The sequence below is a fragment of the Chlamydotis macqueenii genome, chromosome 7 (assembly GCF_036417535.1).
Source record: "Chlamydotis macqueenii isolate bChlMac1 chromosome 7, bChlMac1.mat, whole genome shotgun sequence".
NCBI lineage: Eukaryota > Metazoa > Chordata > Aves > Otidiformes > Otididae > Chlamydotis > Chlamydotis macqueenii.
In genome coordinates this window covers 14,472,019-14,498,139 of record NC_141562.1, presented here as the reverse complement: position 1 = coordinate 14,498,139, position 26,121 = coordinate 14,472,019, and the positions used below count along the sequence as shown (strand labels likewise).

At 50.4% G+C, this 26,121-nt stretch overlaps 2 protein-coding genes across 4 annotated transcripts in view; both read left to right on the top strand.

Moving 5' to 3' along the window:
* MICU1 (mitochondrial calcium uptake 1) overlaps positions 1–8,402 on the top strand; it is a 95,100-nt gene extending 86,698 nt beyond the window's left edge. For all 3 annotated transcript variants that reach the window (XM_086752782.1, XM_086752780.1, XM_086752781.1), the window contains 3 exons: positions 350–458; positions 5,660–5,749; positions 7,776–8,402. In XM_086752782.1, the coding sequence (XP_086608908.1) occupies positions 350–458; positions 5,660–5,749; positions 7,776–7,936 (360 nt within the window). In that variant the 3' untranslated portion in view covers positions 7,937–8,402. The remainder of the gene's footprint in view (positions 1–349; positions 459–5,659; positions 5,750–7,775) is intronic.
* A 178-nt stretch (positions 8,403–8,580) lies between these two features.
* On the top strand, positions 8,581–24,612 carry DNAJB12 (DnaJ heat shock protein family (Hsp40) member B12). The gene is made up of 9 exons (XM_086751883.1): positions 8,581–8,721; positions 12,510–12,684; positions 14,015–14,160; positions 16,848–17,033; positions 18,372–18,451; positions 18,996–19,105; positions 21,859–22,031; positions 22,443–22,594; positions 23,886–24,612. The coding sequence occupies exons 1-8, from the start codon at positions 8,589–8,591 to the stop codon at positions 22,562–22,564; spliced, it is 1,125 nt and encodes a 374-aa protein (XP_086608009.1). The 5' UTR covers positions 8,581–8,588; the 3' UTR covers positions 22,565–22,594; positions 23,886–24,612.
* Positions 24,613–26,121: the final 1,509 nt, after the last annotated feature.

The following is a 26,121-nucleotide window of genomic DNA, read 5'->3' as shown; positions in this document are numbered from 1 at the left end:
CATATAAATTTATATTTGACGGTGCCCGCTGAATGCACTTCCATCCGGACCACGAAACCCTGCACTGTTGGGATTTTTAGTCTCTTGCTATATCGTTCTGTCGTGCTAGGCAGGATAAGGAGGAGCCTGAACCTGAGCTCCTCTTGATGAGGTGATGATTTACCTCCTCCATTGTCTTGGCTGTGGCTGTGCTGGGATGCAGTGGTGCGAGCGCTGCGGGATCTCGGGATGCCTTTCCATGACGATCTGTGACAGCTTTGTGCCCGTGACTCACTTTGTCATTGGAAATCCAAATAGTGTCCCCACCTCCTTTTCCCATCACCGTAAGCCTGTCTTTTCTCTGTCCTAGGGGCTGACATTTGAGGAGGTAGAGAGCTTCTTCACTTTTCTGAAGAACATAAACGACGTGGACACGGCTTTGAGCTTTTACCACATGGCTGGAGCTTCGCTTGATAAAGGTATTAAAACTTGGGAGACAGACAGGCACCGAAAGCTTGAGGGAGTCCGACTCTCTACGTGTGTTTGGACTCGGGAAGCTGTCCAACAAGCCCGGTCTGATGGATTTAAAATGTACTTAAATCGCAGTTCCTCCCTGTAATGAGAGGTTTAACTTGCTATGTCTGTGGATAAAGAGGGATTTCAGGTTTTATACTTCCACGGTTTTAGATACAGAGGGGAAAAAAGGCTGAGCTGTATCGCCTGAACAGATTAGGAAGTGGTTGTTTCACGGTCCCAGAGGCTGCATGTGGCCAGAGGAACTTGCTGAATAAACCTCAGAGCTGGTGTTTCCTGGGGAGCTTGGTAATAGTGTGGTTTATTAGAGTTATGGAATGGTTTGGGTTGGAAAGGACCTTCAAAGCCCATCCAGCCCAACCCCCCTGCAAGGAGCAGGGACATCTCCAACCAGATCAGGTTGCTCAGAGCCCCGGCCAACCTGGCCTGGAATGTTTCCAGGGATGGGGCATCCACCATCTCTCTGGGCAACCTGAATTGATCAGACCTATCTGTATCCTTCATCTCATCATGTGTTTCCTTTTCTGAGCTCAGCCATACCAGGTATATTCTTAGATCTGATACACTGATTTTAAAAAGAAAAAAAAACAAAACAAAACGTATAACACTTTAAAAAAAAAAAAGTCCAGCTCTAGCTGTGGCAAACTCATTAAAAGTTTTTTAGGCTAAGTGGAAACCCTGTCTACTGGAAAGTTAAAGCTGATGTATTTAGGCAGCTGCAAAATGAAATGTTTTGGAAGTAAGCTGTTCTTCCAGCCACTGCCATTGTGGGAGTGTTAAGACACTAATAAGTTTTTGGGCAGTGGAATTACAAAGGGAGTCAAACTTGTCACACCTCTTCTTGCACATGTCAACAGCCCTCCTCATCTTTGGGGGAAATAATCTGTACTCTTTGTTTTGGATCACCGTTATCTTTAAGACTTAAAGTTAAAAGAACCTGACAGGTTTTTCTTTCGTTTAAAAGTTAAAAAGAGCAGGAAACGCTGTATCTGAAATACGGAGGTGATGCTGCTGCCACCCCAGAGAAGCCCCTTCTGCAGCGTGCCGTGAGGAGCTCGTAGCCCAGCAAATCCACTTTACTCAGTGCCAACAGTAAATTAGCAATTGCCCAATCATGGAATGTGTATTTGCGGAGTATTTAGTCCATGTGCAGCTGGTAAATCAGTGCGATTGCTGTTTAATTATGTGTGAATAATGAGCTGCTGCTGGAGCCGCAGCCATTGAGCTGGGAGTATTTGGCCGGAGTAAGAAACCTCGGGGAGAGTTGGTGGTGCGCGGGGCACGGCTTCAATATCCCTGGGTTTTACAGCAGGGGTCTGTGTGCTCCCATGCCTAAATTGACTGTGTTACCCATTTCCACACGCGTGCGCTCCGAGTCGGGATATTGCACCCGCAAATCAAATAAGCAATAAATGGAGCGTACTCTTCCGAAAGGTTGCTTATTAAAAAACCAACAAATGTAAAAATTACTTATTCGTGTGAGGGGGAGGAAGAGGATAGTTTTGTGTCAAATAAATTGCTGCTAACCTAACGCAGCAAATGTTGTTATAATTTTAGAAGGGTCATTTAAATGTAAGAGGGGAAAAAAATGGATGGTGCCAAACAGCCACAGCTTGACAGCCTCTTTTCTGGGTTGAGTTGAAGTTGCCTCTCCTTCTAAAAAGGATCATAAACTTGTATTTTCATGACCCACAGAATAACACACAGATTAGTTGTTAGTCCATCTTTCATTTTACCAGAAACAATAGCTGTCATTCCCTTAAATCATAAGCATCCCTTAGAAAACTGCCAGCCTGGGCTTACGGCTGGCAGCAGGGCAGGAGCTGAATTTGTCGCTTATTCCTGTTTCGAGGCGATGCTGTGACCTGCACTTTTTTTTTTTTGGCACCATCTGCAGCCAGGCTTTCCAAGCAGCCATTCTGCCAGTGCTGGCAGAGAGCCACAGCGTAACTGCTTTGTGTTTTGGGGCAAGGCACGGATGTGCTTTGCTAGAGTTGGGCCAAAGCAAGGGCAGACGACTGAGCTCCAGTAGCTCGGCGCGGGAGGGGGGTTAACGGAAGAGCTGCAGACTTGACAGGGAATTTGGGAGGAGTTAGAGGTGAGTGTTGAGTGCAGCTCTGCCTTCAGAGCTGGATGGAAGAAGTCAGTCCCCCATGGAAGCACGGCTCAGGTCGCTCCTCTGGAGTAATCCCATGTAGTCAACCCTGTTAGCTGGGTGGGCAGGACATCTGTAGGGTGGGTGAGCTTGGCAGGGACCTCTAGAGACCCTCTAGTCCAACAGGGCTTTGGCTGTCTCCAAGGATGGAGATGCAACAGGCTCTCTGCGTGTGCAAGAAATTATGAGTATTTGTGAAAATTTGCAAGAAGGAAGAGCCAAACGATGAAATCTGGTGTTTTGCAGACACCAGTGTCATGGGTTGTTGCCTTTGCACGTTGACGTGTGTGTGTGTGTGCATCCTGATGGAGAGGGTCCATGGAAGTGTTTGGCACCATGTTCTCAAACAGGAGGGGTCCGGAGCTTGGCTGCCCTTTGGTTGTAGTACATCGCACAATTACGGCGCGGCTGTTGCTGAGCAAAGCCCCATGACAGCAGAGGATGCCTGTCCACAAGGCTTTACAAAATCAGCTCTGTAACCCTGAGGACAAGCTCTCCATGGACCCACAGCTCCCAGAAGGTGCTGAATACCTTTCAGTTTAGAAACCACTTTCTGTGTTGGAATCTCCGTTCTTTACTTATTTATGACTGCGAATGTTACATTAATTGGGCTGGTAGCTCCACTTTTTTTCCCCAAAAGCGTGATCTCCGTGACTTTCCATCATGCTCCCCTTGATGTCAAAACAGTTTCTACTCAGCTGCAGGACTGCAGCCTCGCATTTTGAGAAGAAAAAGAAAAATGTCCTGTGCCAGAGGATTGTGTAGGATTTGTGCGTCTCTTCTGGATGGATACTCCAGTATGTACACATGTGAATGGTCTGAAAAAAACTAAATAGGTTTTTGCTAGCTATGTTGTCAATAATGGCATCCAGCATTTCCAGCTGGGCTCTTGCCTGCAGAAAAACCCTGTTTGTAAGTGTTTGGTGAGGCGTTATTCACAGTGCGGTTCTGGGAATGGGAGTGGAAAAGATAACTGTGTCAGATGCGAAACCTGTGTAAAATATTGGGATGGCTCATTAAAGTGGGAGACACGAACACATGAAATTTTAAAAGCCACGTGGTTTTTCAGGATAGAAACATGGAACTCGTTTTTGGTGGTATATAATCCAGGAGACTTTCCTGTGTAGAGATGGATGCAGCCATTCCAAACCTGGAAAGAAAGCTTTGTTTTATGGGATGTTTCCCCAAACAGCACCTGTTTCATTGTGTGAAATGATAAAAAAAAAAATGATGCTGGGAGAGACGTGCAGTCTCCCCACGGCTCGCTTGGCAAGGTTTAGGCACAAGGCCGGGAAACAAAATTAATTCAAGTTTTCTTTAATGATTACATTGCTTCTGCCCTCCCTGAAGCAGGCTCTGGCTGCCAGCTGGGCACGCACAGAAGCAGCGGCCGTATCCTGACTTACGGTGACAGAACTGAAATACAGAGTAAGAACTGCAGACCAGAGAATTTTAACTCAAAAAGAACAATTACAGGGAAACAGCGGGTGCCTACTTGAGATTATGTAGAATTTTAATCCACCTTCTGTTTAATTTCAGTTTTCTCCTGCATTATTTAGTTGAAGGTGGGATTTTAGAGGGGAAAAGGAGCTGATGGTGGCTGTAGACTTCTCCCCCAGAACCCCAAACCTCACTCAGGGGAGCAGAAATGGGCTGGAAGGAACCAATAATCTAAACATTCATGAAAACAAAAGGTTCTATTAGAAACACTTCATGCAGTTTCATATTAATCCAGTTTGGTGCTTATTTTTTCCTTTCTGACACACAACTCTTCAAAATTCCTGTAGGGCCAATAGCTCTGCAAAAAAAAAAAAAGGAACAGAGCTTATGAACCCAGAAGGATGCTGTGCATGAAAGCAGAGACTTTTTTTGTTTCAATCTGATTTTGTTTCGTGCCGCTTCCCTTTTTTGCCTTGCTGAAGCAGAGCTCTGCAGCTAAATATTCATCCCGGTTGCTGCGGGCTCGCTGGCGCGGTGCAGAGCCTCTCCGGACGGTGTTTCCTCTGGTCAGGCTTTGTAGGGAAGCAATTTTAACTTAAAATATGTTCACGTTCACGCAAAGCCCTTCCGTTTTATTGGGTATCTGGAAGGGAGCAAGGTGTTTCAACCCTGACAAACTGAGCTGCTCCTACCTCTCCTTCCTTCCTTCAATTAGCAGCTGTCAAAGGGAGACTAGAGGGCGGCCAGACGCACATGAATACGTGTAGGGAAACAGCTAAACCAGCCCAGTGAGGGTGGTTTGGGTTGTTTGGTTTTTTTGTTTTTGTTTTTTTTTTTCCCCTTTATGCAGCAAAATCTACTGCATAACCCTGCCAGATTGATAGCTCCGTGGATTGCTCTTTTTCTAGAGGCACAAATAAAACTTCTGCTCACTTCTTCGCCGATGAGCTCGGCTGCTGGTCTCGGGAGGGAAGTGAAATAATTCATTAAAACTCTTATTTTATTGCAAGGTTAACCTTGTCTGCTCACTGCAGAGCCTGTCGCAGGGTTTGTTCTGCAATTATTGGCCCCGGGTTGTTTAACAGGAAAACTGTTTTGTTTTTTTTCTTTATTATTCCCAGCCTGTTGGAATAGTTGGTTCATGGAGTATCATCCTTGCAACACTATCAGAAGGAGCTGCCTTGTTGATCAAGCCCGTCGGGAGAGGTTTCCCACCTGGTGTTTGCTGTAGTGCTGACACTTCTTCTGATTTTGTAACCAAAGGGGGGAAAAAATAATCTCATCTCAGTGTTTTTCACGTTGATCTTGAACACACGGGTATCAGCACATCGGTGCTCTCCGGCAGTGAGCTCGCCAGTGTTGCAGCAGGAAGGCAAAAGCTCTGAGGAGCCTAGTTTTGAGGAATGTGTTATTTCAAGCCTCTTTGAACATGAATTTTTGTAAAGGCAGTTTTCTGTGGAGGAACAAGAGCCTTCCGCTCCTCTGCCCGCGTTCGCTGCGGTTGGCAGATCCACGATGTCTCTCTAACTCTGTGCCCTCCCTCCGTTGCAGTGACGATGCAGCAGGTGGCCAGGACGGTGGCGAAGGTGGAGCTCTCCGACCACGTGTGCGACGTGGTGTTTGCGCTCTTCGATTGCGACGGTGAGTGACCCCGAACTCGCCCCGTTCCTCTCAGCCCGGCTGGGTGAGACTTGATCTGGGGGAAGAAACACAGGGGAAAAAAAAAGTGCTAGCTGTGAAAGCTTGCCATGGTCTTGGCTCTTCTTGTTGTGCTGCCATCTGCTTTTTGGCCGTGGATCTGTACTGATGCTCCTGCTCTTCTAGGAAAGGTATCTGACGGTACCCAGCTTCTGAGATGTTGATGTTGAAGCACTGCATGCAAGCGTTTGGCATGCACAGCTCGCTGCACAGCTTTTTTTTTTTTTTTTTTTCTTCCCCATAAAATTCTGTTTTGTTTAACAAAATGAGATATTGTGCTCCAGTGTTGGGAACGAGCCTGTCTGGTCCTTTGTTATCTCCAAAGTCCTGGACAAATATCAGCTTAATTAACTGCAGCTCTGTGCCCTGCTGAGAAGCTCCTTGCTTTGCTGACCCTCAGAGGGTGCGAGCACTTTGGGGTAGCCTGTTGCTGCACTGAAGTGGGCTGGAGTTGATTTAATGAGAATTAGTGGAGTCTTTGCCACCAGGGGGAGATGGCAGCCGTTCGGGCTTGGGGAGTAGCCGAATTCTGCTTTTGCCCAAAATTAGCAAGCCAAAAACCAGAGACCTTGCTGGTGCCCGGCTTCTCCAGCACATTTACTGGAATCTGGCAGCTCGGAGTGGCAGCAGTGATGCATAAACAGACAGTTGTTTGCCTTCTGATGTAAATATGAATATTCTAAAAAAAAATCTCTATTTTATACCTTGTTGTTCCTCTTGGTTTCAGCCCCACCTGCTTCTTTGCACCTTTTTAAGGTCGCACCTCTTGTTTTATTTTTCTCTGTGCTTTAGTGCCGCTTTCTGATAGGATCCTCAAGCCAGGTGATCGGGCTGGAGATGAGAGCGAACAGGAGCGTAGCCTAATATTCTCCATTTGCATCCTCTCATAGGAGGATCTGCTAAATATTTTGATAGCAGACCTTTGGGAGGGAAAGACTGTGGTTGCCAGGAGTCCCTGTAAGGAAGGAATCAAGCGGAAAAGCAGGCACAGGCTTTTTTGTGTGTGTGTATATTTTCACTCTGTCAGTGTTTATAGACATTACCATGCAAAAACCTGCAGCACTGGAGGGAATTTTACTCACCCCTTGGTAATTTGCTGGAATTTTACTGCCTAGATTTGCTTTCAGATGTAGGGCAGGAAAAATCCGCTCTCAAATGAAGAAACTCTTTCAGGAAATAAAATGACGTGGTTCCCGATACCAACCAGAGAGAGGTTATCTCTCCTTTGATCTGGGGAACTGACGGCACTGGTGGGTTTGTTTCTTGAGGGCTGATGTTCCTCCTGTGTTTCTTCTGTGCCCAAAGGTGGGGTGCCTTCCTGAGCTGTTCCCCAGAAGCTCAGATCAGTGCAGGCATACGCGTGGCGTTGTGGCAGAAAGCCTGACGCCTGTCTGCCGAGGGGCTGATGCTGTCAGTTGTGCTGTCCCCTCTGATCAGCCAGTGTCCTAAACAAAAAATCCCAGGGATTTTAATTTATTGGTGGTTAAGCAACTACGGAATAAAATTTGCCCCAATTTGCTATAATCTTATTTTTAACATAAATTTAATTGATGTAATTCTCAGTAACCTCACTAGATTACTTTTAATGAATCTTCCCTTCTATTTCATTAACAAAGCTCTGTGCTCTGTTGCCCTGTGCTCCTGTAATTTCCTAAATCACTTAAAGCAGAGAGTTTCCTGCGGGCGCACGGGCGTTTGCTCTGCGTTTGCTTTTCTGTCCTCGAGCCCCGGCGCTCTAGGCTCTGCAAGACGTGGCGCTGCCGGGCTGAGCGGAGCGGCATCCGTAGGGCTGGCGTTTAAATGCTGTGGTTCGGCAGCTCTTGTTCAGCAGGATATTTTGGGAGTTTGAAGCCAAACCTGCTTTCAGTCTCGTGTGGCTGCTGCCCTTTGAAGTTAGTGCATTCCAAGAGGAGATGGTTGTTGGGTTTTAGTGTTTCTAGTATTTTTTTTTTTTTTTTTTTCCTTGCAGGGAATGGTGAGCTGAGCAACAAGGAGTTTGTCGCCATAATGAAGCAGCGCCTGATGCGAGGCTTGGAGAAACCCAAGGACATGGGCTTCACGCGACTCATGCGGGCGATGTGGAAGTGTGCCCAGGAGACGGCGTGGGACTTCACCATGCCCAAGCCGTAGCAGGGTCGGGGACGAGCGCCCGGCTTCCCTCTCTCGGCCCTGCCACCCCCGCCTGCGGGCGAGAGCCGCTGCTGCCACCGCCTCTGGCGTGGCACCGGGCTCCGGCCAGCCCAGACTGTTCCCGACAAGAGATTTTTGTAAATGGGAGTTAGAAATCAAAGCCTGTTGTATTTGCAGCTTCTGCTTGCCGCTGGCCCTGTCATATTCCTCTCTCTCAGGAACAAGAAAAGGACTTTTCTCCCTGCCACCAGCTCCGCCCTGCCTGCGGCGAGCTGCCGGGGCTGCACTCATACCCCTTTATTTAATATTATCGCAACGCGGTACGGGCTTTATTTTAATTCTTAGATTTGCTCCTAAGAACGAAGCCGTGGCATTCCTGGATGGATCGCTACTGCTGCCCGGGGCGGGGTTGGTTTTGAGCTGTTTTTCCGCAGTATCTTGTAAAAATGTTGCTCACGCCACTCTGCCCCCTGCCTCATCTCTTTCTGTTTCTGGGACGGGGAGAAAATAAAATAAAATTTAAAAAAAAAAAAAAACAAAACCGTAAAACGGCCGTGCAGGCCCCGCCATCCCGGAAGGCGGGCGCGCTCCCGTGACGCCATCAGGCCGCGCGCGCGGCCCCGCCCCCCCGGCTCCCTCCGCCGCCGCCGCCATGGAGTCGAACAGGGACGAGGCGGAGCGGTGCATCGGCATCGCGCTGGCCGCCGCCAAGGCCAACCAGCCCGACAAGGCCCGCCGGTTCCTGGAGAAGGCGCAGCGCTTGTACCCTTCGCCGCGGGTCCGCGGTGAGCCCCCGGGAGGGGTTGGGGGGGCGGGAGGGGAACGGGGCGGGGGGGGGGGGGGCGGCCCGGGGGAGCGCGGCCTGCACCGGCCGCTTCCGCGCCTGACCTCTCACCCGCACCGCGCATGCGCCCTGCGGGGATGGCGGTAACCGGCCGTAACCTGTTACCGGTGCCCGGTTCCCCCCCCGCCCCCCCGGTGCTGCCCCTCACCGGTTCCCGGCCCCCTGGCGTTAAGCGGGGCGGGCCTGCGGGTGCGAGGGGAGGGCTTCTGCCCGCAGAGCGGGGCGGGAAGGGGCGCGGCGGGAGGCCTCGGCACCGCCCCGGGTCCTCGCTGCTCTTGTGGGCCTGACCCGCTGGGCTGTGGCGGCGGGGGGAGAGGGGGCGCGGTGGGGCTGCAGAACGCTCGTCTCCTTCCCCCCTTCCCCTTTCCTCCCCCTTCTCTTCTCCTTTCCTCCCCCTTCCCTTCCCTCCTCCTTCCCTTCTCCTTTCCTTTCCCTCCTCCTTCCCTTTTCCTTCCCCGCCCTTCCCTTCTCCTTTCCCCCTCTTTCCCTTCTCCTTCCCCCCCCCTTCCCTTCTCATTTCCTCCCCTTCCCTTCTCCTTCCCCCCGCTTCCCTTCTCCTTTCCCCCGCCCTTCCCTTCTCCTTCCCCCTTTCTCCTTCTCCCCCTCCAGCATCCCCTCCTGAAGCCCCTCGGCCTGTTTTTCTTTTTGGGGGACAGGCAGCCTGACCTCGTTTGAGTTTACACCCCCAAGAAGAGCGCTTGTTTTCCCCCGGCTGTTCCGCTCAGCCGTCGTCGCTTCTCGTTTCTTACGCCCCCATTGATTGCCAGCTTCGTGTCAGCACGTGTGAAAAATAATCTTCCTTCTTGGAGGCCTTCGGCCTGTTTTATGGGTTTTGGGGGACGATCTAATTTCCTGGAAGCCTTTCATAAGCCACATAATCCTGTGTGTAATTAATGTATCACAAAAGCAAGTGGGACGTGGTTTGTAGCAGCAGACAAACACGATTCTTTCTCCCTGTGTTTTTACATTGCAGAAATTTACATGAAAAGCTTTAGGTTTTTTTTTTTTTCCTTTTGTACTTTAACAGACCTTATCAGAGTTTTGATTTTTTTGGCTGTATTTTGCAGCTTGTCTCTCTTGCAGAGAGCCCGAGGCTTCCTGTAATCCTTTCTTTGAAAGCTTCTTCCCATTCCTTCAAATACAGCGTGTCAGCCTGTCGTACGTGTGGTGTGGTTTTCCTTCCCATTCAGAGTTTAGACTTTTGCAAAATTATTAAGTAGGAAAAGTGACTTTTGGAGGTAAAAAGGGTGGCATAGCACCCGGAAAGGCCTGCCCTGACAAGGATTGCCCTATCTGCAGAGCTCTGCTAGGGCGTGCACTGGAAAAGCAGATGTGTGTGACAGCAAGCACCAGTTTGCAGCGTAAAGCAGTCACGTTTTGCCGTAATCCTGGCGCCTGGGACAGCCGGAATAAGGGGTGGGATGCGTACTGTTAGAGAACCGGAGCGCAGGGGAGGAAAGCAGAGGAAAGGGGGGCAGCAGAGCAGGTTTGTGCAAAACACAGCGTGCTAATTTGTGGCCAGACCCAAGCAAGCTGCTGCGTCCGAGCTGCCGTCCGAGGACCCTTCGCTCAATGTCCTGCTGGTTGCTCGCTTTGTGTCTGTAGTTGGGAAATGTTGCCGCAGATCCCGCAGTTACACGCCAGTCGTTGCGTCTTTACGTAGTTCGTGCGTCCCCGGGAAGTCTTTTCTCTTTCTCATGAGCTGCGTCGGGTTTGGCAACGATCGGCGACCTGGACCTTGCACGGCCAGCGCTTCAGACTCTGACCCTGGCTGGGTCCTACAGGTGTCGTCACAGGATCGGCAAAGGGTTTTGCAAGGGCTTTTCAGACTAAATCTCCTACGCAAACGCAGCCGGGCACCCTGCTGTAGACGAAGTCCCGCTGGTCACCGTGAAGCAGGAGTTTTGGAAAAGTTAACAGAAGTTGAACAACTGTTGGCTAATAAGCCAGGAACGGTGATCCATAGCACGTGCTCAGTGCGGAGCTGAGTTGGCAGAACTGAAAACTCATTCGGCCGTCTCTGCTTCAGTAGTTCATGAATCTGCTCTGTGCTGTGGCTGCACGGCGGACCAGCGTGGTGGTGGGATGCAGAAGCAGTAGGACTGGGCCTGTGGCCGTACGTGTGCTTCTGTGGTTGGTTTTGGAAACTACGTTATCAGAAATCTCGTGGCAAGCTGTAGGGAGCTGAGCCCAAAACAACGAGAGTGGAGAGGGTGGAGCGACAGCCTCGTGAGATGAGGTTTGAAAGTGCCTGGCGATCTGCTCCAACACTGGAAGGAACAAAAGCAAAGACTGCAATTTTGTGAACACCGCAGTGGTGTCAATACGAGCAACGGAAGGAATTATTTTTCTAAAAGCCAAAACCCATGAAGCCCCCAAGCTCAGAAGCTCATGCAGTGAGTTACCGCTCGTTAGCCCGCTGTCATTTTTACCCTTCGTCCTGTAACAGTTCCCTGTATTGGCTGGTGGATTACCGAGCGGTTTTTTCTTACCCCTACAAGCTCCGCGGGGCAGATAGGATATCTTGCCTCGTCTCTTGGCCTGCAAGCTTTGTTTGCGCTTGCGTCAAGAACGCGATACCCCCAGAGTGCAAGGTCTGTAACGTGCAATCGGCGGGAGGAGATGAAACGTCCTTCTCGGTTCTAGGCTCTGGGTAAAGGACTGCAAGCTCGTTGAGTTACTGCTGCCTTTGTAAATAACGTCGTGTGGTTTTAATCGTGTTCCGTGTGCCTGTTCTCTTCTCTGGGGCCACGATATATGAACTTCACAAACTACAGGCAAGAAGAGATTGATAAAGTATCTGATCAATCCGATATTTGGTTAAAACAAGACAAAAACAGTTTTAAAAGGTGGCGCTATCCACCTGCCAGGAAAAGGCATGGTGGAAATATGCTTCTGTGCTTGGAGGAGCCTTGTTTGGTTTCACAGTGTTGTCACCCACGCTGTTAGGCCAGGCCTGAGTGTTTGTCCCTTCCTGGCTGAAAAGGACAGAGGACAGTATCTGAGCCTCGCAAGGAGGCGGTGGTGGTTCACCCAATAGGCATGGGCGCTCCGCTTAGGAAAAGGGAAACTGAATTTGTGCAATTCATTTTCAGTAATTGAGAAAGAAGATGGCTTTCACAGCTTCTTCTGCACGCCCCGAATACGTAGGTGAGGCAGCGCAAGAGAACAAAGCACCCCTCTGACCCGTGTTACGGGTCCTATCCTGCTGCCAGCGATCGGTGCTGCAGTGCTCTGTCCCTGAAAGGGGAGTGTCCCTGTGACTGGCATCCCACGGTGTTATTTTCGAAGCTCTCTAAAGATTCGGCGCTGTCATGTCATTTACCCAGCGCAGTAGACTGTCAAAGGCAGGAGATAAAGAAGAATAATACGCTTTATAATGTGCTAGAGAATGTGGGAATGCTTTGCAGTTAAGGAGAGATGGGGGTGGGGGGGGAGGGTAAGGATACACTGTTTTGGTGATCCCTTGTGACTCCCAGACTGTCTGACCGGGTGGGCCTGGTGTCTTGGTGGAGGTTGCGTGCGTCGGGAGAAGCAGGCAGCACCTTCAGTGGTAGCCCTCGCATCTGGGCAAGAAGCAGCAGGAGCTCAAGGGCTGGGTGAAAAGGTGAGAGTCATCGTCGATGACTCAATCAAGAGGGATCTCTCTGTGGGAGAGTGGAAAGGGCTTGGTGAGCTTGGTGGTCTCTTAACTTCTTTTTTTTAATTCTCCTCTTTTTTGCATTTCAGTTCTGCTTGAATCACTCAACAAGAACGAGCAGTCAGCCAATGGCCAGTCCCATTCCAGGGAGTCCACGAACCCCCAGTTCAAGAAAATGAGCGGAGACTTCTCATCGGCCAACGGAGAGGCTGGTGGGGAGGCCCCCAAGGGCTACACTCAGGACCAGGTGGATGCAGTGAAGAGGTGCGTGCTCAGCTCTCCGTGGCTTCAGCCCACGGCTGGTTTGAGTTTCTTGTGTGATACCGCTCTGGTTTTCATAGTGTTTTACAGGTTTCAGCTTTGAACCACACTGAGTGGGTTTTAACTGCCTGGGTGTTAAAAGCACGCCTAGGAGGATTTATAGCTCCAGCAGCCTGGGAGGCAGCAGGGTTGGGTCTACGAGGGATGAGATTTTCCCCCAAAGGCATGCACGAGGGCGAGAACTTGTAGGCACGTAGGGCTCTTCCTGGCTGAGGTCCAGAGAGGCGTTTTGGCTGCATTCATCCCGTGGGCTTCACATTCATGTTTGCTTTAGCGTTACTCAGTAATGCTGTGAAAAATCCCACGTGGTCCTGAGATCCTGTAGGTGGAAGTCGTGGCTCAGAGCTTGCGGTAGGCAGCCCTCCTGCTCTAAGCTTTGCTCTAGTAGCAAGTGACAGAGTGCGTCCTTCCTCCTCTCTCCTGATGATGTTCTGCTCGTGGTTCCTCTCAGAGCCTGGTAAAGTAGAAGTCCGCTGCAGGACACTTCAGTCTGTTTGTCACCTGTTTTCCAGTTTCAGGCTGTTCTTTATTCCTTTCTACCATTTGCAAATACTGGAAGGTGAAGGACTGAGCTGCGGGCACAGTCACTTGGTAAACGTTGTTTAAGGTTATGGGCATGGTCTGGATTGCCCAAGAACTCCTCTGGCTGATGGACTTACTGGGATGCTCGTTACGTCATTCATATCTGCTCCCAGGTAGCCAGCCTGCTGTATTCTGTCTCATCGAAGTCACCTGAGAAGAAGAAACCATCGCAGGGCTGCGAACGTACCCAGAACGAACTGGGGTGCGCACACAGCTCCCTCTTTCTTCCTCTAGAATTCAGCTGGTGTTATTTTTAGGCCTGTGAATTAACTGAGGATGAGGGGGGAAAAAAGCCAAAAAGCCCTGCTGTCTTTCAGATCGCAGCTTGCCGTTTGTAGTCCCTCCCAAATAGCCTCCAAAACGTGAGCGTGATGAATCTGAAGCTTATTTGCCAATCGCATTCTTCAGGGGGTGACATCGTTACCTGAGGAGAGGCCCTTCTACCTCTACCGGCTGGACTTGTTCCGTGAGAGTGTTTGTGAGCTAGTAATGCAGGCGCAGCGGGAATGAGGCTGTGACAAAAAAAAAATTGGGTCACCCTCTGAGGAATTAGAGCCGAGTAAAGCAGAGTTCACTGAACGTCGATCAAAACTGTGATGCGTGAGATGTTGCAGAGTCGACGTATTCAATGCAAAGTGGTTTTCGCCGCTGAAACGTAACTATCCCTGTTTTCTCCTCTCTCCACTGACAGGGTAAAGCAATGCAAAGATTACTATGAAATTCTAGGAGTAAACAGAGAAGCTTCTGATGAGGACCTGAAAAAGGCTTACCGGAAGCTTGCACTGAAGTTTCACCCAGATAAGAACCACGCACCGGGGGCTACGGAGGCGTTTAAAGGTAAATAGCATTTCCAGCTTTGTGATTTGCCCTCAGCTGCCAGGCAATGGTGCCGAGTTGGGCTAGCAGGGGCTCTTAAAAACAACCTCATGTGTCAGGCAGAGTGAAATAAAGCTTCTCTTTTTAAAATTGTATCTCTTCTTCTGAGCTGCTTGTATTGTGAACAAAGGATGCTCTAGGCTTAAAATAATAAACATGGGTTGGCACGGGTAGGCTTCACCTCTGCAAGTCAAATAAGGAGAAGCCTGCCTTCTCTTTCTCCTAGCAGCCCTTCCTGTGTGTTGCTCCAGCCTCCTGGCACACTGCTCAGGAGGAAATTCCCTCGGGATGTTAACCATCCTTTCTTTTTGGAGAGATGCAGGAGCATTCACCTAGCAGGGAGAAGCTCCAAGTTCTGCCAGCATCCAGCACGGGGCAGGTGCTGGCGTGCACCCTTATCTACTGACAAATTCAGCAATTTCCCAGAGAAATGGTGTTGCTTGGAACATAGAACCCCGTTTTCCCTTGCAAGCTGTGGAATTTTGATTATTATCGTTGAGCTTCTTGCTGCCAGTTGTACAGAACGGGTTTTGCCATTTAAATAGCGTGGTCTGATTCTGGCCGTCCTGGGAGCGAAACGCATGAGGCTTCAGCTGGAGCAGGGAGCAAGGCTACTACAGTATTTAGGTAAGCTCCTAGCAGACATGAATTCAGCAGTAAAAGTCTTATGTAAGGTTTGTTCAAGTCTTTTAAGACTTAAATCCGTAACCGATAAGCGTGTTGCTGTTAGCAAATAATGAGCTGCCCCCCAGCTACTTGGGAGAGCCTGTTTTAGTATTTGGGCCGGATTAAAGCGTGAGCGTTTGCAGACATCTATCTACGCCGCATGTGCAGTAAGCGGCTGTTCGATAGTTTATCCTTCAATCCTCGCTAAGTGGCGAAAGGCAGGTTTCTTTACCCGTAATCGTAAATAATGATGTTTGCTGAGGGCTTCGACAAGAGTTACGTGCCAGAAGTCGCGCGTTAAGCAAGGTGCCCTTTATCCTCCACTGCAGAGCTATCTGCTCCCAGGTTATCTCTCCTCCAAGCCTTGCCTCGTTGGCTCCCCCCGTCCCTCAGCCCCCGAGCTGAGCTCCTCGTTTGCAGGGCTCGCTGAAGTCCAGCTGTTTGGTTCCAGAGGGTGAAGGGGGAAATGTGCACTGCTGTGAGGATTTTAGTTAATTTTTTCTTACCTTGATGTATTAGCCGAAGTTTTTGCATTCATCTTCCCAGTGACAGCTGATAAAGCATTAGGAGACCTTGTCTCAGTCCGTAGTTGCAATTGGCTGCAGTCTGTCTGGTTGCGGATTTGCATCACTACCTTTGGCTGACGTTGGAAAAAGAGTTGAACCTGGCTAGTCTGAGCTAAAATCCTGATTTGGAACGAGGTGTTTCTTGGGTTTTGTCGGCAGAGAGTCAGAGAACGAGCAAAACCCCGAACTGCTCCACTTTCATAGCTTAACTGCACAGTTTGAGAGAACAAGCTGATAACGCTGAGAGTCAGTCCTTGTCGTCCGGCTTCCTTGCCTGGTTGTAGAAATGTTTACTCTGTGTGCACTAATTATAACCAAGAAGGAGAACCAAACATATTGACATTACACCCTCCACGCTCCAAACCTCTAGTCCAAGAAGAAACCGTACACCTCAGTCTGACTACTGGAAAAACGTCGAATCTTGGAGTTAATTTCCTCCAAAGGGCACGTATCTCCCTTTTCTATCACTTCTGCCCCTGCTGAAACCAGCCAGCTGCTGCCGTGAAGGTTTTTGCCTCCTTGCGACACAGGGAGGAGAGGGGATCGGCTCTGCAGTCGCGTAGGGAGGCTCTGGGGTGGATTGGTACAGAGGGGAAGTGGTAAGCTGGAACGTGGCGAGAGAGAGGTCCAGAAATAGGAGGGTGGCAGGCAGGCGTTCTCGTGGGAAGGCTCGAACATCCTGAGGTTGGAAGGAGAATGACGTGGGGAACTGGTGGGGGTTTAGTTGCAGTACATTTCCACCGTCACAGGCACTGGTTAACAGTACTTGTAATTATGCACCGTACTTCTGGCATCTGAAAACTTTGAAATTCATAGCTGACAGACAAAACTAGCCAGCATTTCCTTACTCTCTTTTCTGGGAGGTTTTAAAGGCTCTTTCAGTGATCTCGCCCATATTTAAATTCTTGGCAGTTCTGGTTTTAGGCTATGACATTGAATTCCGTTAATGTCGCTTTTGAATGAGATTTGTCAACTGAAATTGTGTTTTCCTGTATGCTTGCTTCCAGCTGGAGGATTTGGGCATTAGTTGTTGAAAAGAAATAACAAGTTTAATTAAGTGAAACATGTAGCTGCTCTACTGCCAGTATTTCCTTCGCAAGTGATAGTTTCATTCATCTGAGAGGGCTTCTCTAAGGACATACGCCGAATTCATACCAGCCATAAGATAACTTCTTTATTTGAATTAATTAAGGCCTTTTTCATTGAGTCTCTTGGTGTGGTTTCCTCCTGCCTGTGTTTGCCAGCAAAGCATGCCAGGTCCTAGCCCTGCGCCGCTGAAGCAGCCTGTTGAAAAGATGTGGGTAGTCGAGAACCTCATTTGTGTGACAAGAAAGGCAAGTCCTGGCAGTTTGCAGGGCTAAATGTGTTACCCGTAGCAGAAAGAAGCTAATTGCTTCCTTCTTGTCAATATTTCAGCCATTGGTAACGCGTACGCCGTATTGAGCAACCCGGAGAAGAGGAAGCAATATGACCAGTTTGGAGACGAGAAACTCAACCCTGCTCGGCACGGACACAGTCACTCGGACTTCCACCGCGGGTTTGAGGCAGACATCTCCCCCGAGGACCTCTTCAACATGTTTTTTGGTGGTGGTTTCCCTTCTAGTAAGCAACTTTAAACCTTAATCTCTTGAATGGGACCCGATCCTTTTGACAGAGCCACCAAGCAGTAGTGGTTTATTTGGCCATGCGAGGATTGCTGAGTTTGATGAGGGAAAGTTCTCCTTCACGCATGTCCTAAGCGCCTGGAGTTCTGTAAATTGTTCAGACTGGTCGTTGGAGAACTCAGCATCCAGCAGGTAATACCGTCAGAGCTGGACTTCTTCCCAGCTTCAGGTTGAAGCCTCTTGAAGCGTTCATGTTCTGCCTGTCAGAGAGGTAAAGCTACTCCAGTAAGAACAACAGGTTGCTATTTTAGCTCAGTCTTTTTTTTTTCCTTTCCTCACTGTCCCAAGAGAATTCAGGACCGCTTTTTCAGCCAGGTCTGCCTTTTCAGCTGTAGTTTTGACATTTGAAACAAAACATGGAAGAGCTCTGGTTTTAGGGTGGAAAAACTACCAGAATTATTGCTTTTTGTGACTGGCTTTAATCTAAAGTAAATTCAATTAGAAGTGAGGAGGCCAGTGCAAGATATTCCGTCTACGTAGCTGACCCTGCTTTGAGCAGGAGGTTGGACCCCCTGAGGTCACTTCCAACCTGAGTTTCCATATGATCCTACAAAATTCTGCAGATAGATCTCCGTGCACACCACCAGTTCATCTTCAGATGTATCTGCTCAGTATTTCTTAGGACTACTCCTTGTTCAGCTTATATAGCTCATTTTGGAAATGCTGGCTTCAGATGATGAATAGAAATTTTTTTGTGTGACTTCTTCTGTCTGTCTCCTCTGGAACCCCATATCTGCTTTGCCCCAAAGCTACAGCCATCTCTGTCAAGCATGGTGGAGTGGCTTGAGTCAGGGGCCAAGACCATGGGCACGCTCCTGGTGCACGGGGACATATGCAGGGATCTGAGGAACAGCCCAAGTCTGGCAAATCGCCGTTTCACTGGAACATCCCAGCTCCAGCCTGGGAGCAGCCTAGCTGGGCAGATGTGCTGTCCTCCTTCCAGCTCTGAGCTGGCTGGCATGCTGCTGGCTACGGTGGTAACGCCAGACCAGATCTGAGTGTGAGCACAGCGTGGGTTCCTTGACAATCCGTGTCATTATGTCTTTGCTGAGTGTGGCCTGAACCAAAGAAACAGATCAAGCTCATTCTGACGGTGTTCCACGTTAAAATTCCCGAATTTGCTGTTGTTTTTTTGTACCCAGTCTACCTTTTTTCTGTTGTGCTTTTATTGGCGAGGCTGACGTGGAATGTGACCACCTTCTGTGGTTCTTTCCTGGCCAGTCAGCACCATCTTACATGCTCTGACTTTTAAGTAACAGTTTTCTTTTGCCTACAGGTAACGTTCACGTCTATAGCAACGGCAGGATGCGATACACCTACCATCAGAGGCAGGACAGACGAGAACATCAGGGTGACGTAAGTGGCGAGCAGTACTGCGGAGGGCTTGGGAGTCTAAAGGTTTATTCGATACACGAATTGCGAGCTGGTTGGTGTGGCTGTCTTTTCTCAAGCTGAAAGGGGAAAGTGTACTCTGCTGGAACTGGAACTGAGGTGGAGGGGGAATTACTTTCATCTGACACTGAAAAGAGGAAAAGGTTCCATAAAAGCAGTTCGGCTCGCTAGCACGAGCAGGACAGAGACCACGTATGCTCTAGAAAAATGAAATGCGGGCATGAGGCTTTTGAAATTCGCTCATGAGGTTCCTCCTGCCAGTCCCCTCTGCCCTGTGTTACATCCAGAGAAGGGGCAGTGAGTTTGGACCTTCAGAGTCATGCTGCCCTTCCTGGAGGGGAACTGTGGGCTGCTGGGTTCCCCTCAGTTATTTTGGGGTGCCTGCTAAGCTGAATGCCTGCAAAAAACAGGAGAATCGAGATTGTGTTCAGGCTGGGAGGGAGGGAGAGCGATGCTACGGGATCCTTGCGTACGAGTGGCACTCCACTGTGTGTTTCTGTTCCTTCAGGGTGGCCTTGGGTTGTTTGTCCAGCTGATGCCTATCCTCATCCTGATCATTGTGTCCGCTCTCAGCCAGATGATGGTCTCCAGCCCACCCTACAGTTTGAGCCAGAGGCCGTTAGTACCCATTACTCTAAAATTTATCCAGCTGGGGAAGGGGGTGGGGTCTGGAGGGCAGGGTGGTGTGATGGGGTAGGGATCTAGGCTCTCTGGTTTTCCTGTCTTAAATTTTTGTTTGTGTTTTTCCTTCATTTCATCACGCTGTTCTCTTGCTGCCAGGTGTCTCCCACATCAGGGAAGGCCTCCTTGTTCTCACGCAGGCCTTGAGATGAAAGGTGTGGGGAAGGCTGGAGGGTGCTCGCTTACCGACGGGAGGGTAGGGGACTTTCTGCAGCCCGTACCCGCAGCCGGATGCGTCTGTCCTAGAAAGGGACAGACGAAATGGCTTTGAGACTGTAGCCCAGCACTGAGATCTTGTGTGCAGAACGAATTGGGATGTGTAGAGGTCAATTGGAGTCTGAAAAACAAAAGCCAGGTCTGTTCTTCATGAAAGCCTCTGTTTATTGCCTAGTTACAAAGCAGCAGAGGAAGAGAAGAAGGAATAGAAGACACGCCCAGAGAAATCCCCTGTTTCTGAACTCTGGTCTTGCCGTGAAATAGCTATGGCCAGACATTTACTAAGCGAAAGTGAAAGGGTTTCGTTCTAGATCCTGTGGAAATGCCCCGCTCTGCTCACTGGGCTGACAAATGAAACGCATCTTTGTTCTTACTCACTTTGAATGGGAGAACGGGCTTGATTTCTGGCTGCTTGCATCATCCTTGACAAAAAGCTTGATGTCTTTTCAGTGGAATTTCCTTCTCTGTATTTAAAGAGGGTAGACTTGGTACAGCCAGTGGGCCCTGTTTCGTTCCACAGGTGACAAGGTTTGCCGTTGCTGATGTTAAATCCTGCAAAACCCAGCTTAGCTTTCGGGTCCAAGGTGAAAACCATGACGTTAGTGCTTGGGACTGAAAGATGGAGCGGTTTTGAGGAGGGTACAGTTAAGGGTTATTCTGATCCAGTCCTCCCTCTTCCTTCCCGACTGACCACGGCGCTTCAAATGAAATTAGCTGGGGAGGAAAAGGCGTGCTGCGCCGGCAGGCGGTGCTGCTCGGTCGCTCGCTCGGCTCGCGCAGGCAGCCAGGCCCCCCGAGGGAAGCGCTGCGCTCAGCTGGCGTTTGGCAGAAAGCTGGAGCTCGCCGCGCTGAGCTCGGGGAGCAGCAGGCGAGAAGCTTTGGAACCTGGTGAGGTTTTCATGGCACGCGGAGATTTTCATGCTGCTTCTTGGCAGCGAAGCTGTCACTGGGAAAGGCAGAAGTCCTGAAGAACCATTTATCACTCCCTTGCCTTTGTAAACCTCTTCCAAAAATGAGCTTTCTGCCAGAAGACCTGTCTAGTTGTGGGCCTGTCTGTGCCACCCTGCTCTTCAATAACACCTCGGCACATTTGCCTGACTTAATTGCGTGTCTGCCTTCAGGTGGCAGGTTTCTTTTGCCAGATCCTGCCCTTATTTTCGTGCTTTCTGCTCGTACGCGCTGCTGGAGCCCTGCAAGCTTAAATACTCCTCCTCTGAGTAGCCTCTGTGGCTCATCTTTATACGGAAGAGGAATATGAACTTTGGGAGAGCTTAAGGCTCTGTCTCAACAGGTAAAATAGTGAGCTGAGCTTCTTCTAGGCTGCATCTCCACCAGCAGGCACTGCTGGAGTTGCGTCTTCTCTTGAAAAATGCCAAGAGAGCTTTGTGGCCGTGTTCAGCCTGTCCGGTTACCCACCGCTCGTCCTGGAGTGCTGGAACGTGCGGGAGTCTTCGAATCGCTCCTGTAAACCCTGGTTACAGGCTGGAGGGCGAGCCAGATGAGTTAATGTTTATACCTGGCTTAAAAATCAGGCTCGCTTTTTAACGCAGCAGCCAGCTGCTCTTTATTGTGGGAAACTTTGGGCACGTCTCCAGATGGAGCTGTTCCTGATGAATCCAGCGTTTGGGCACAGGTCCTGCGTTACAGCTTGCAAACACGCCCTGGTATCTCTGGGTTTGCTGGAGCGCCGGGGAAAACAAGTACAGGGCTCCGTCTGAAATGCAGATCCTCGGGGGCGGGGTAAGAAGATATTTCCTTCTAGAAAGTGCTTTCTCTGCTAGCTGGTACAGGCTGGAGTGCAGAGCGCGTCTAATTTTGTTCTTGCAGCAGCAGCGTTCGTTGCAGCATGTGACGCGGCGGAGGAAGCTGACGCTCTCGGGGTTAGCAGCTCTCTCAGCCGAGGGACTGGGTTCAGCTGGCGGGCAGCCTCGTTGAGCGAGGCGGAGCGGGGGGGTTGCCGGGGAGCTGTGACAGGCAGCCCCCGTTCTGCCCTCGGCGCTGCCCTGCTCCTCTGCAGCCGCCGTTCTGCCTCGCTGGCTGCTCTCTCGCCCTGCGCCGCGCAAGCGTCGGCCTCCGAGCTTTGTAGCCATCCTTGGGGCTCGCCGCCAAAAACACATGACGGCGTCGTCAGCGAGGAAATTGCAGAGAGACTTAATTAGCGCACAAAATTCTAATGAACGCTTTATTTTAAGTGGGTTCAGGCCTTGGGGAATCTGCCTCAGAGTTATGTCTGCATTCAGAGCTCTGCCCACCTAGCTAGAGGCCTGGCAGGTTTTCTCTCTCTGTGTTGGCGTTTCATTTCCACCAGAAATGCTTCTCCTTTCCAAACCTTCGAGTCTGTGGATGCACGGGAGTGATGTTACATTTCCGGCAGCTGGGTACCATGGTGTGTCGTGCGTTACAAAGAGATGAGAGCTTTTTACTCTGCCCTTGAGTCGTGTCCCACGCTGTTCTGACTCTTCTCTCCAAACCAGGTCTGTGGGTCACATACACAGGAGAGTGACAGAGCACTTGAAAGTCGTCTACTACGTAGCCGAGAACTTTGCGGACGAATACACGGGCACGAACCTGAAAAACGTCGAAAGGAGCGTGGAGGACGACTACATTGCAAACCTTCGAAATAACTGCTGGAAAGAGAAGCAGCAGAGTGAGTAGCGTGGGGTCGGGAGCGGTGGCCGGGGCAGGATTGGAGCACCTGGGCTGCAGGAGGGGCTGTTTGAGCCCACAGTGGTGCCAAACAGGGCCAGTGCACCCAAGCTCTGAGCCTCTGTTTCTTCTTGGCCGGATAACCTTTGTGTAGGCTGCCTCCTGGGACGAGAGGCAGGTCCCGTCAGGTTCCCAAGGCTTTCCCTGGGATGGATGAGCTGTCGGCAAATGTTACGCCCATCCTGTCCTAAAGGGCACGGGGCATTTCCTCAGCCTCATCCTGTGCTCCAGCGAGCCGCGAAGAACTGGAGGCGACTCCCGTTCCCAGCGCAGCCCGTTGGTGGGACGCGGCCCGGCGGGCGGGTCTCCTTCCGCGTGGCGTCTGTAACGCTGGGTTTTTTTCCCTTTGCAGAGGAAGGCTTGTTGTACCGCGCGCGCTACTTCGGAGACTCGGATCTGTACCAGCGAGCACAGAAGATGGGCACCCCCAGCTGTAGCAGACTGTCAGACGTTCAGGCCTCCCTGCACGGATAGTCACCGCCTGCCCGCTCTGCGGAGGTCTAAGTACGAGCCGCTGCGACGCTTCCCCTAGCAGCAGAGCGGGGCACGAGAGCGCTTTTCCTACTTCCTTAAATCTCTGTTTGAGACAAAAATCTTCCCAAGTCTCCTCTGGATGCACACAGGGGGAAGCACCCCCCTCCGTCAAGCTCGTTAATTGGGAAATTGATTTTCTTTGGTTTGCATGTCGGCGCCCTCGGCTCTCTCCGAGCTCCCCGTTTTCTCTGGCGCCGTCGGTGCTGGGTCTCGAGGAGTGGCGCTAAAGCCCCGGGCGCGTTGGCAGCTCGGCTGAGGCCCTGTCAGCTGCGCGTTCGATCCGGCGGCCGCGCGCACCTTGGCTGGTTGGGAGTTTTTTACCGGCCCTCGCGTTTTAACGAACCTTTTTTTTGGCTGCTTTACTGTCTGTTTTACTGAAAAAGCTGTTACCCCCTGGCGCCTGAAGCAGCGTGATGGCAGGGAACGGACTTCTACCAGACAGATGTTCCTTGCCCCTCTGTTGCCTTCCCGTGACGCTCGAGGGGAGCAAAGCAAATGGCCAGAGTTCACAGCAGGTTGTAGAAGTCGCTTACTGCGTTAGACTGGGAATGAAAGTAAAAACAGATGTGGGGGTGGGAGAGCTTGAGTTAAGGCGAGCCCAGATGGCACACGTGAGGCTGGGTCGCGGGAGAACTGCACAAAAACAATGAAAAGAATCGGCACGGAGTTTGGAGTCCTTTTTCTGCATCATTATCTGGGCTGATTTCACCTACCAGGTAGCGCCGGGATGACTCTAAAGCACGCAGGTCCCTCCTATCACAAAATTATTTGAAAACAGGGTTTCTATAGACAGTAAATCAGAGGTGAAGCTCGTACCACGCGCGAGTCGTACGGATGTCACTCGGGCTTGCAAAGACTTCTGCTGCTTGCTGTGTAGGCACAAGTAAGGAGATCCGGCAGAGGAGTTCTTGTTTGGTTTTCATTTCCCTTGGCAAAGGGAGCACGTCTGAAAGTTTGGCCTTTAAAGCAAATCCTCTGGGTCGCGTTCGGCCTTTTTTTTTTTTTTGGGTGGATCCTGGTTTTGGAACCGTTCTTATCTTGATACGCCCACTCTCTTGTTGTGATAACTGCGCCTCTTCTTTCACGATAGACCGAAATGAATTACCTGCTTTTCCTTAATTTCCTTTCTGAAGAGAGAGCCGCCCCTAGGCAGAGGGCCCGCTGCGGATCGAAATCGTGCGACCGTGGGGGGGAAGGAAGGGGGAGGTACGGTGAGCTGCGATTGTCCGGAGACTGACACCGCTACCGCTTTTGTTCCCAGACTCTTGAAATGCCTGAAGACTTTTGGTGAAGTGCACTGAGCCGAGGTGACGGACTTGATATTTAAAAGAATCAAACCTTATCTAAAAAAAAAAAAATGGAATTGGAGAATTAGCAACGCACAACTGCCCTCTTTCTTCTCTCTGCCCATCTCCGCCCTTCGACCTACGTCTCGGGCAGCGATTAGGACAGGAAATCGAGCTGCCCGTCTTCCTGCTTCCCTTCCGACACCGCTAGCGTGCGTGACAGTCTCGTCGCTCCTGGGATCCCACAACCCCGAGAAGAGACGCGTAGAGTTGTAAAATAACGCGAACTGAGTGCAGAAGCCGTGAAGAAGGAGACCCTTCGCCACCGCGCTGGTCACTGCCGATGGAGAGAGAAATCGGACGATTTGGTGATAAAAGGAAACTTTAAAAAAGAAAAAAAAAAAAAAAAAAGAAAATATAATCTATTTAGAATTAATTTATAGCTGTATATATGTTGTACTTTTAAACTATGCAGGGGTTGGATGATTAAATTATTTTGTTTTCTGCCCGGTTTGGTAAACGGGGGACGTTGGAAGTCCCTTCCTGGGGTGTCTCGCTCTGCAGCGCTTTCCCGCCCGACACACTAAAACAAAAATCACTTGGCAGTTCCTGTATTTTTGCTTTCTGGAGGACAGTGGCGTTCTAAGGCTTGGGATGCTGATACGCAGCTTTTGGGTTTTAATAAAAGAAATTCCAAATCTGTAGCGGGTAACAAAGAAATCGGGGGGGTGGGAGGGGAACTGTCCAGACCTGTGGCGCGGTTTCGCAGCGTCGGCAGAAGCCGCAGCGGGTCAGCTGAGCCCCGGCGTCGCGCTCGGTGACGGGAAGGATTGTCCTGGATGGTTTTTTTGCTCATCAGTCGTTGGGTTAATTTGCGCGCCTAACTTCTTTTTTTTCGCAGAGTCTGCTTTAATTTTGCTTCGTCATCAGCGTGCGTTCTGTAAAGAGGGCTTTCCACCGGCCGTCTCCCTTTGTTGGGGTTTTTTTTGTGTGTGTGTGTGTGTGTGTGTCCTGCACTTGGGGTTCCTCGTGCGCAACGTGGCCGTGGCCTTGGCACCCTATCTCTAGCGTTTCCTGGAGGAGACCTGTAAAATAGTGCTAATTCCTAAGAAACGGAGCTTTCTGATGCTTCTGTTGAAAGAAGTTTTGCTGGGGGAGATCAGGGGTTCGCCCCGTCTCTCCTCGGACCCCTCGGAGCTGTGCAGCGCAGCTCTCCCTCGATCCCCGTCGGGCAGGACCGGCGTTGGGGCGGCGGGAGGGCGCTCGGGGCTAGGAGCCGTCTCTTGGAAGCACGAGCGGAGCTACCTCTCGTGGAATAAACTGGATTTTTTTTTTTTTTTGCTACCCTGCAGTTCATTTTTATCTAAAGATGTTTCCAGTGAGAACTGTCCTCCGACGGCCTCCGGGGAATGAACCGGAAGAGCAGCGGCTCCCCAGTGGGGTGGCAGGGGCTGGAGGAGGTGAGAGGTAAGGCGGTTTTCTTCCTTTGTCGTTAGGAATCCACGCGCTCCCTCTTTGACTTTATTTATTTCGCAAGATATCAGCCCCCCCCAATTAACTGCAAGCCTTATTATCCCACAGCCACCATGACTTGGACCTGATTTTAAGGGGTTTTTCTTCCTTTTTTTTTTTTTTTTTTTGTCTTTTTAAATGATTCCTTCATCTTTGGCAGGAATTGGGTGGAAGCACGGCGTTTGGAAGTAGCTTTTAGTAGAGGCGCAGGCTAGCCGGCGTGAAGAGGTCACGGGGAGGGGTTTATACGAAAAATCACGTTCACAAAAGGTGCTGAGTGTCTTGCACAACGGCATTCCTTGCCCAGAGCCTGCCCGCCAAATCCTTTTGCTTTTTTTTTTTTTGTTTGTTTGTTTCTGAGTAGATATCCACGGATAATAACGAGCCGGAAGGCGTGGATCCCAATGGATGCTCGCAGAGGCTGTATCTCTCCGTTTAGAATCAATTATACAGTTGTACATCTATAAATAAATGTTTATAACGTGAAAGGCTCCAGCTGTGTTGGTGTCCTGCAGATCCTCGCCCCAGCCGGCTCCGGTTTTGCAGCTCCTTCACGCCGCCTTCGTCGTATCCAGACGGGAGTTCAGTGAATGAAACTTGGCATCTCTGCCGTCCCGCCAAGCCCCAGCTCAGGAGGTTCCGGCAGGAGCAGGACGTCGTTGCTTCAAACTGGTTCCACTGGGATGCTCCCAGCAGGAT

What these genes read in the sequence shown, in the direction of transcription:
- DNAJB12 (XM_086751883.1), top strand. Translation starts at nt 8,589, where the DNA reads ATGGAGTCGAACAGGGACGAGGCGGAGCGGTGCATCGGCATCGCGCTG. An exon ending in CAGGTGGATGCAGTGAAGAG is followed by an intron (nt 12,685 to 14,014) that starts GTGCGTGCTCAG and finishes CTCCACTGACAG; the next exon opens with GGTAAAGCAATGCAAAGATT. An exon ending in TACAGTTTGAGCCAGAGGCC is followed by an intron (nt 19,106 to 21,858) that starts GTTAGTACCCAT and finishes TCTCCAAACCAG; the next exon opens with GTCTGTGGGTCACATACACA.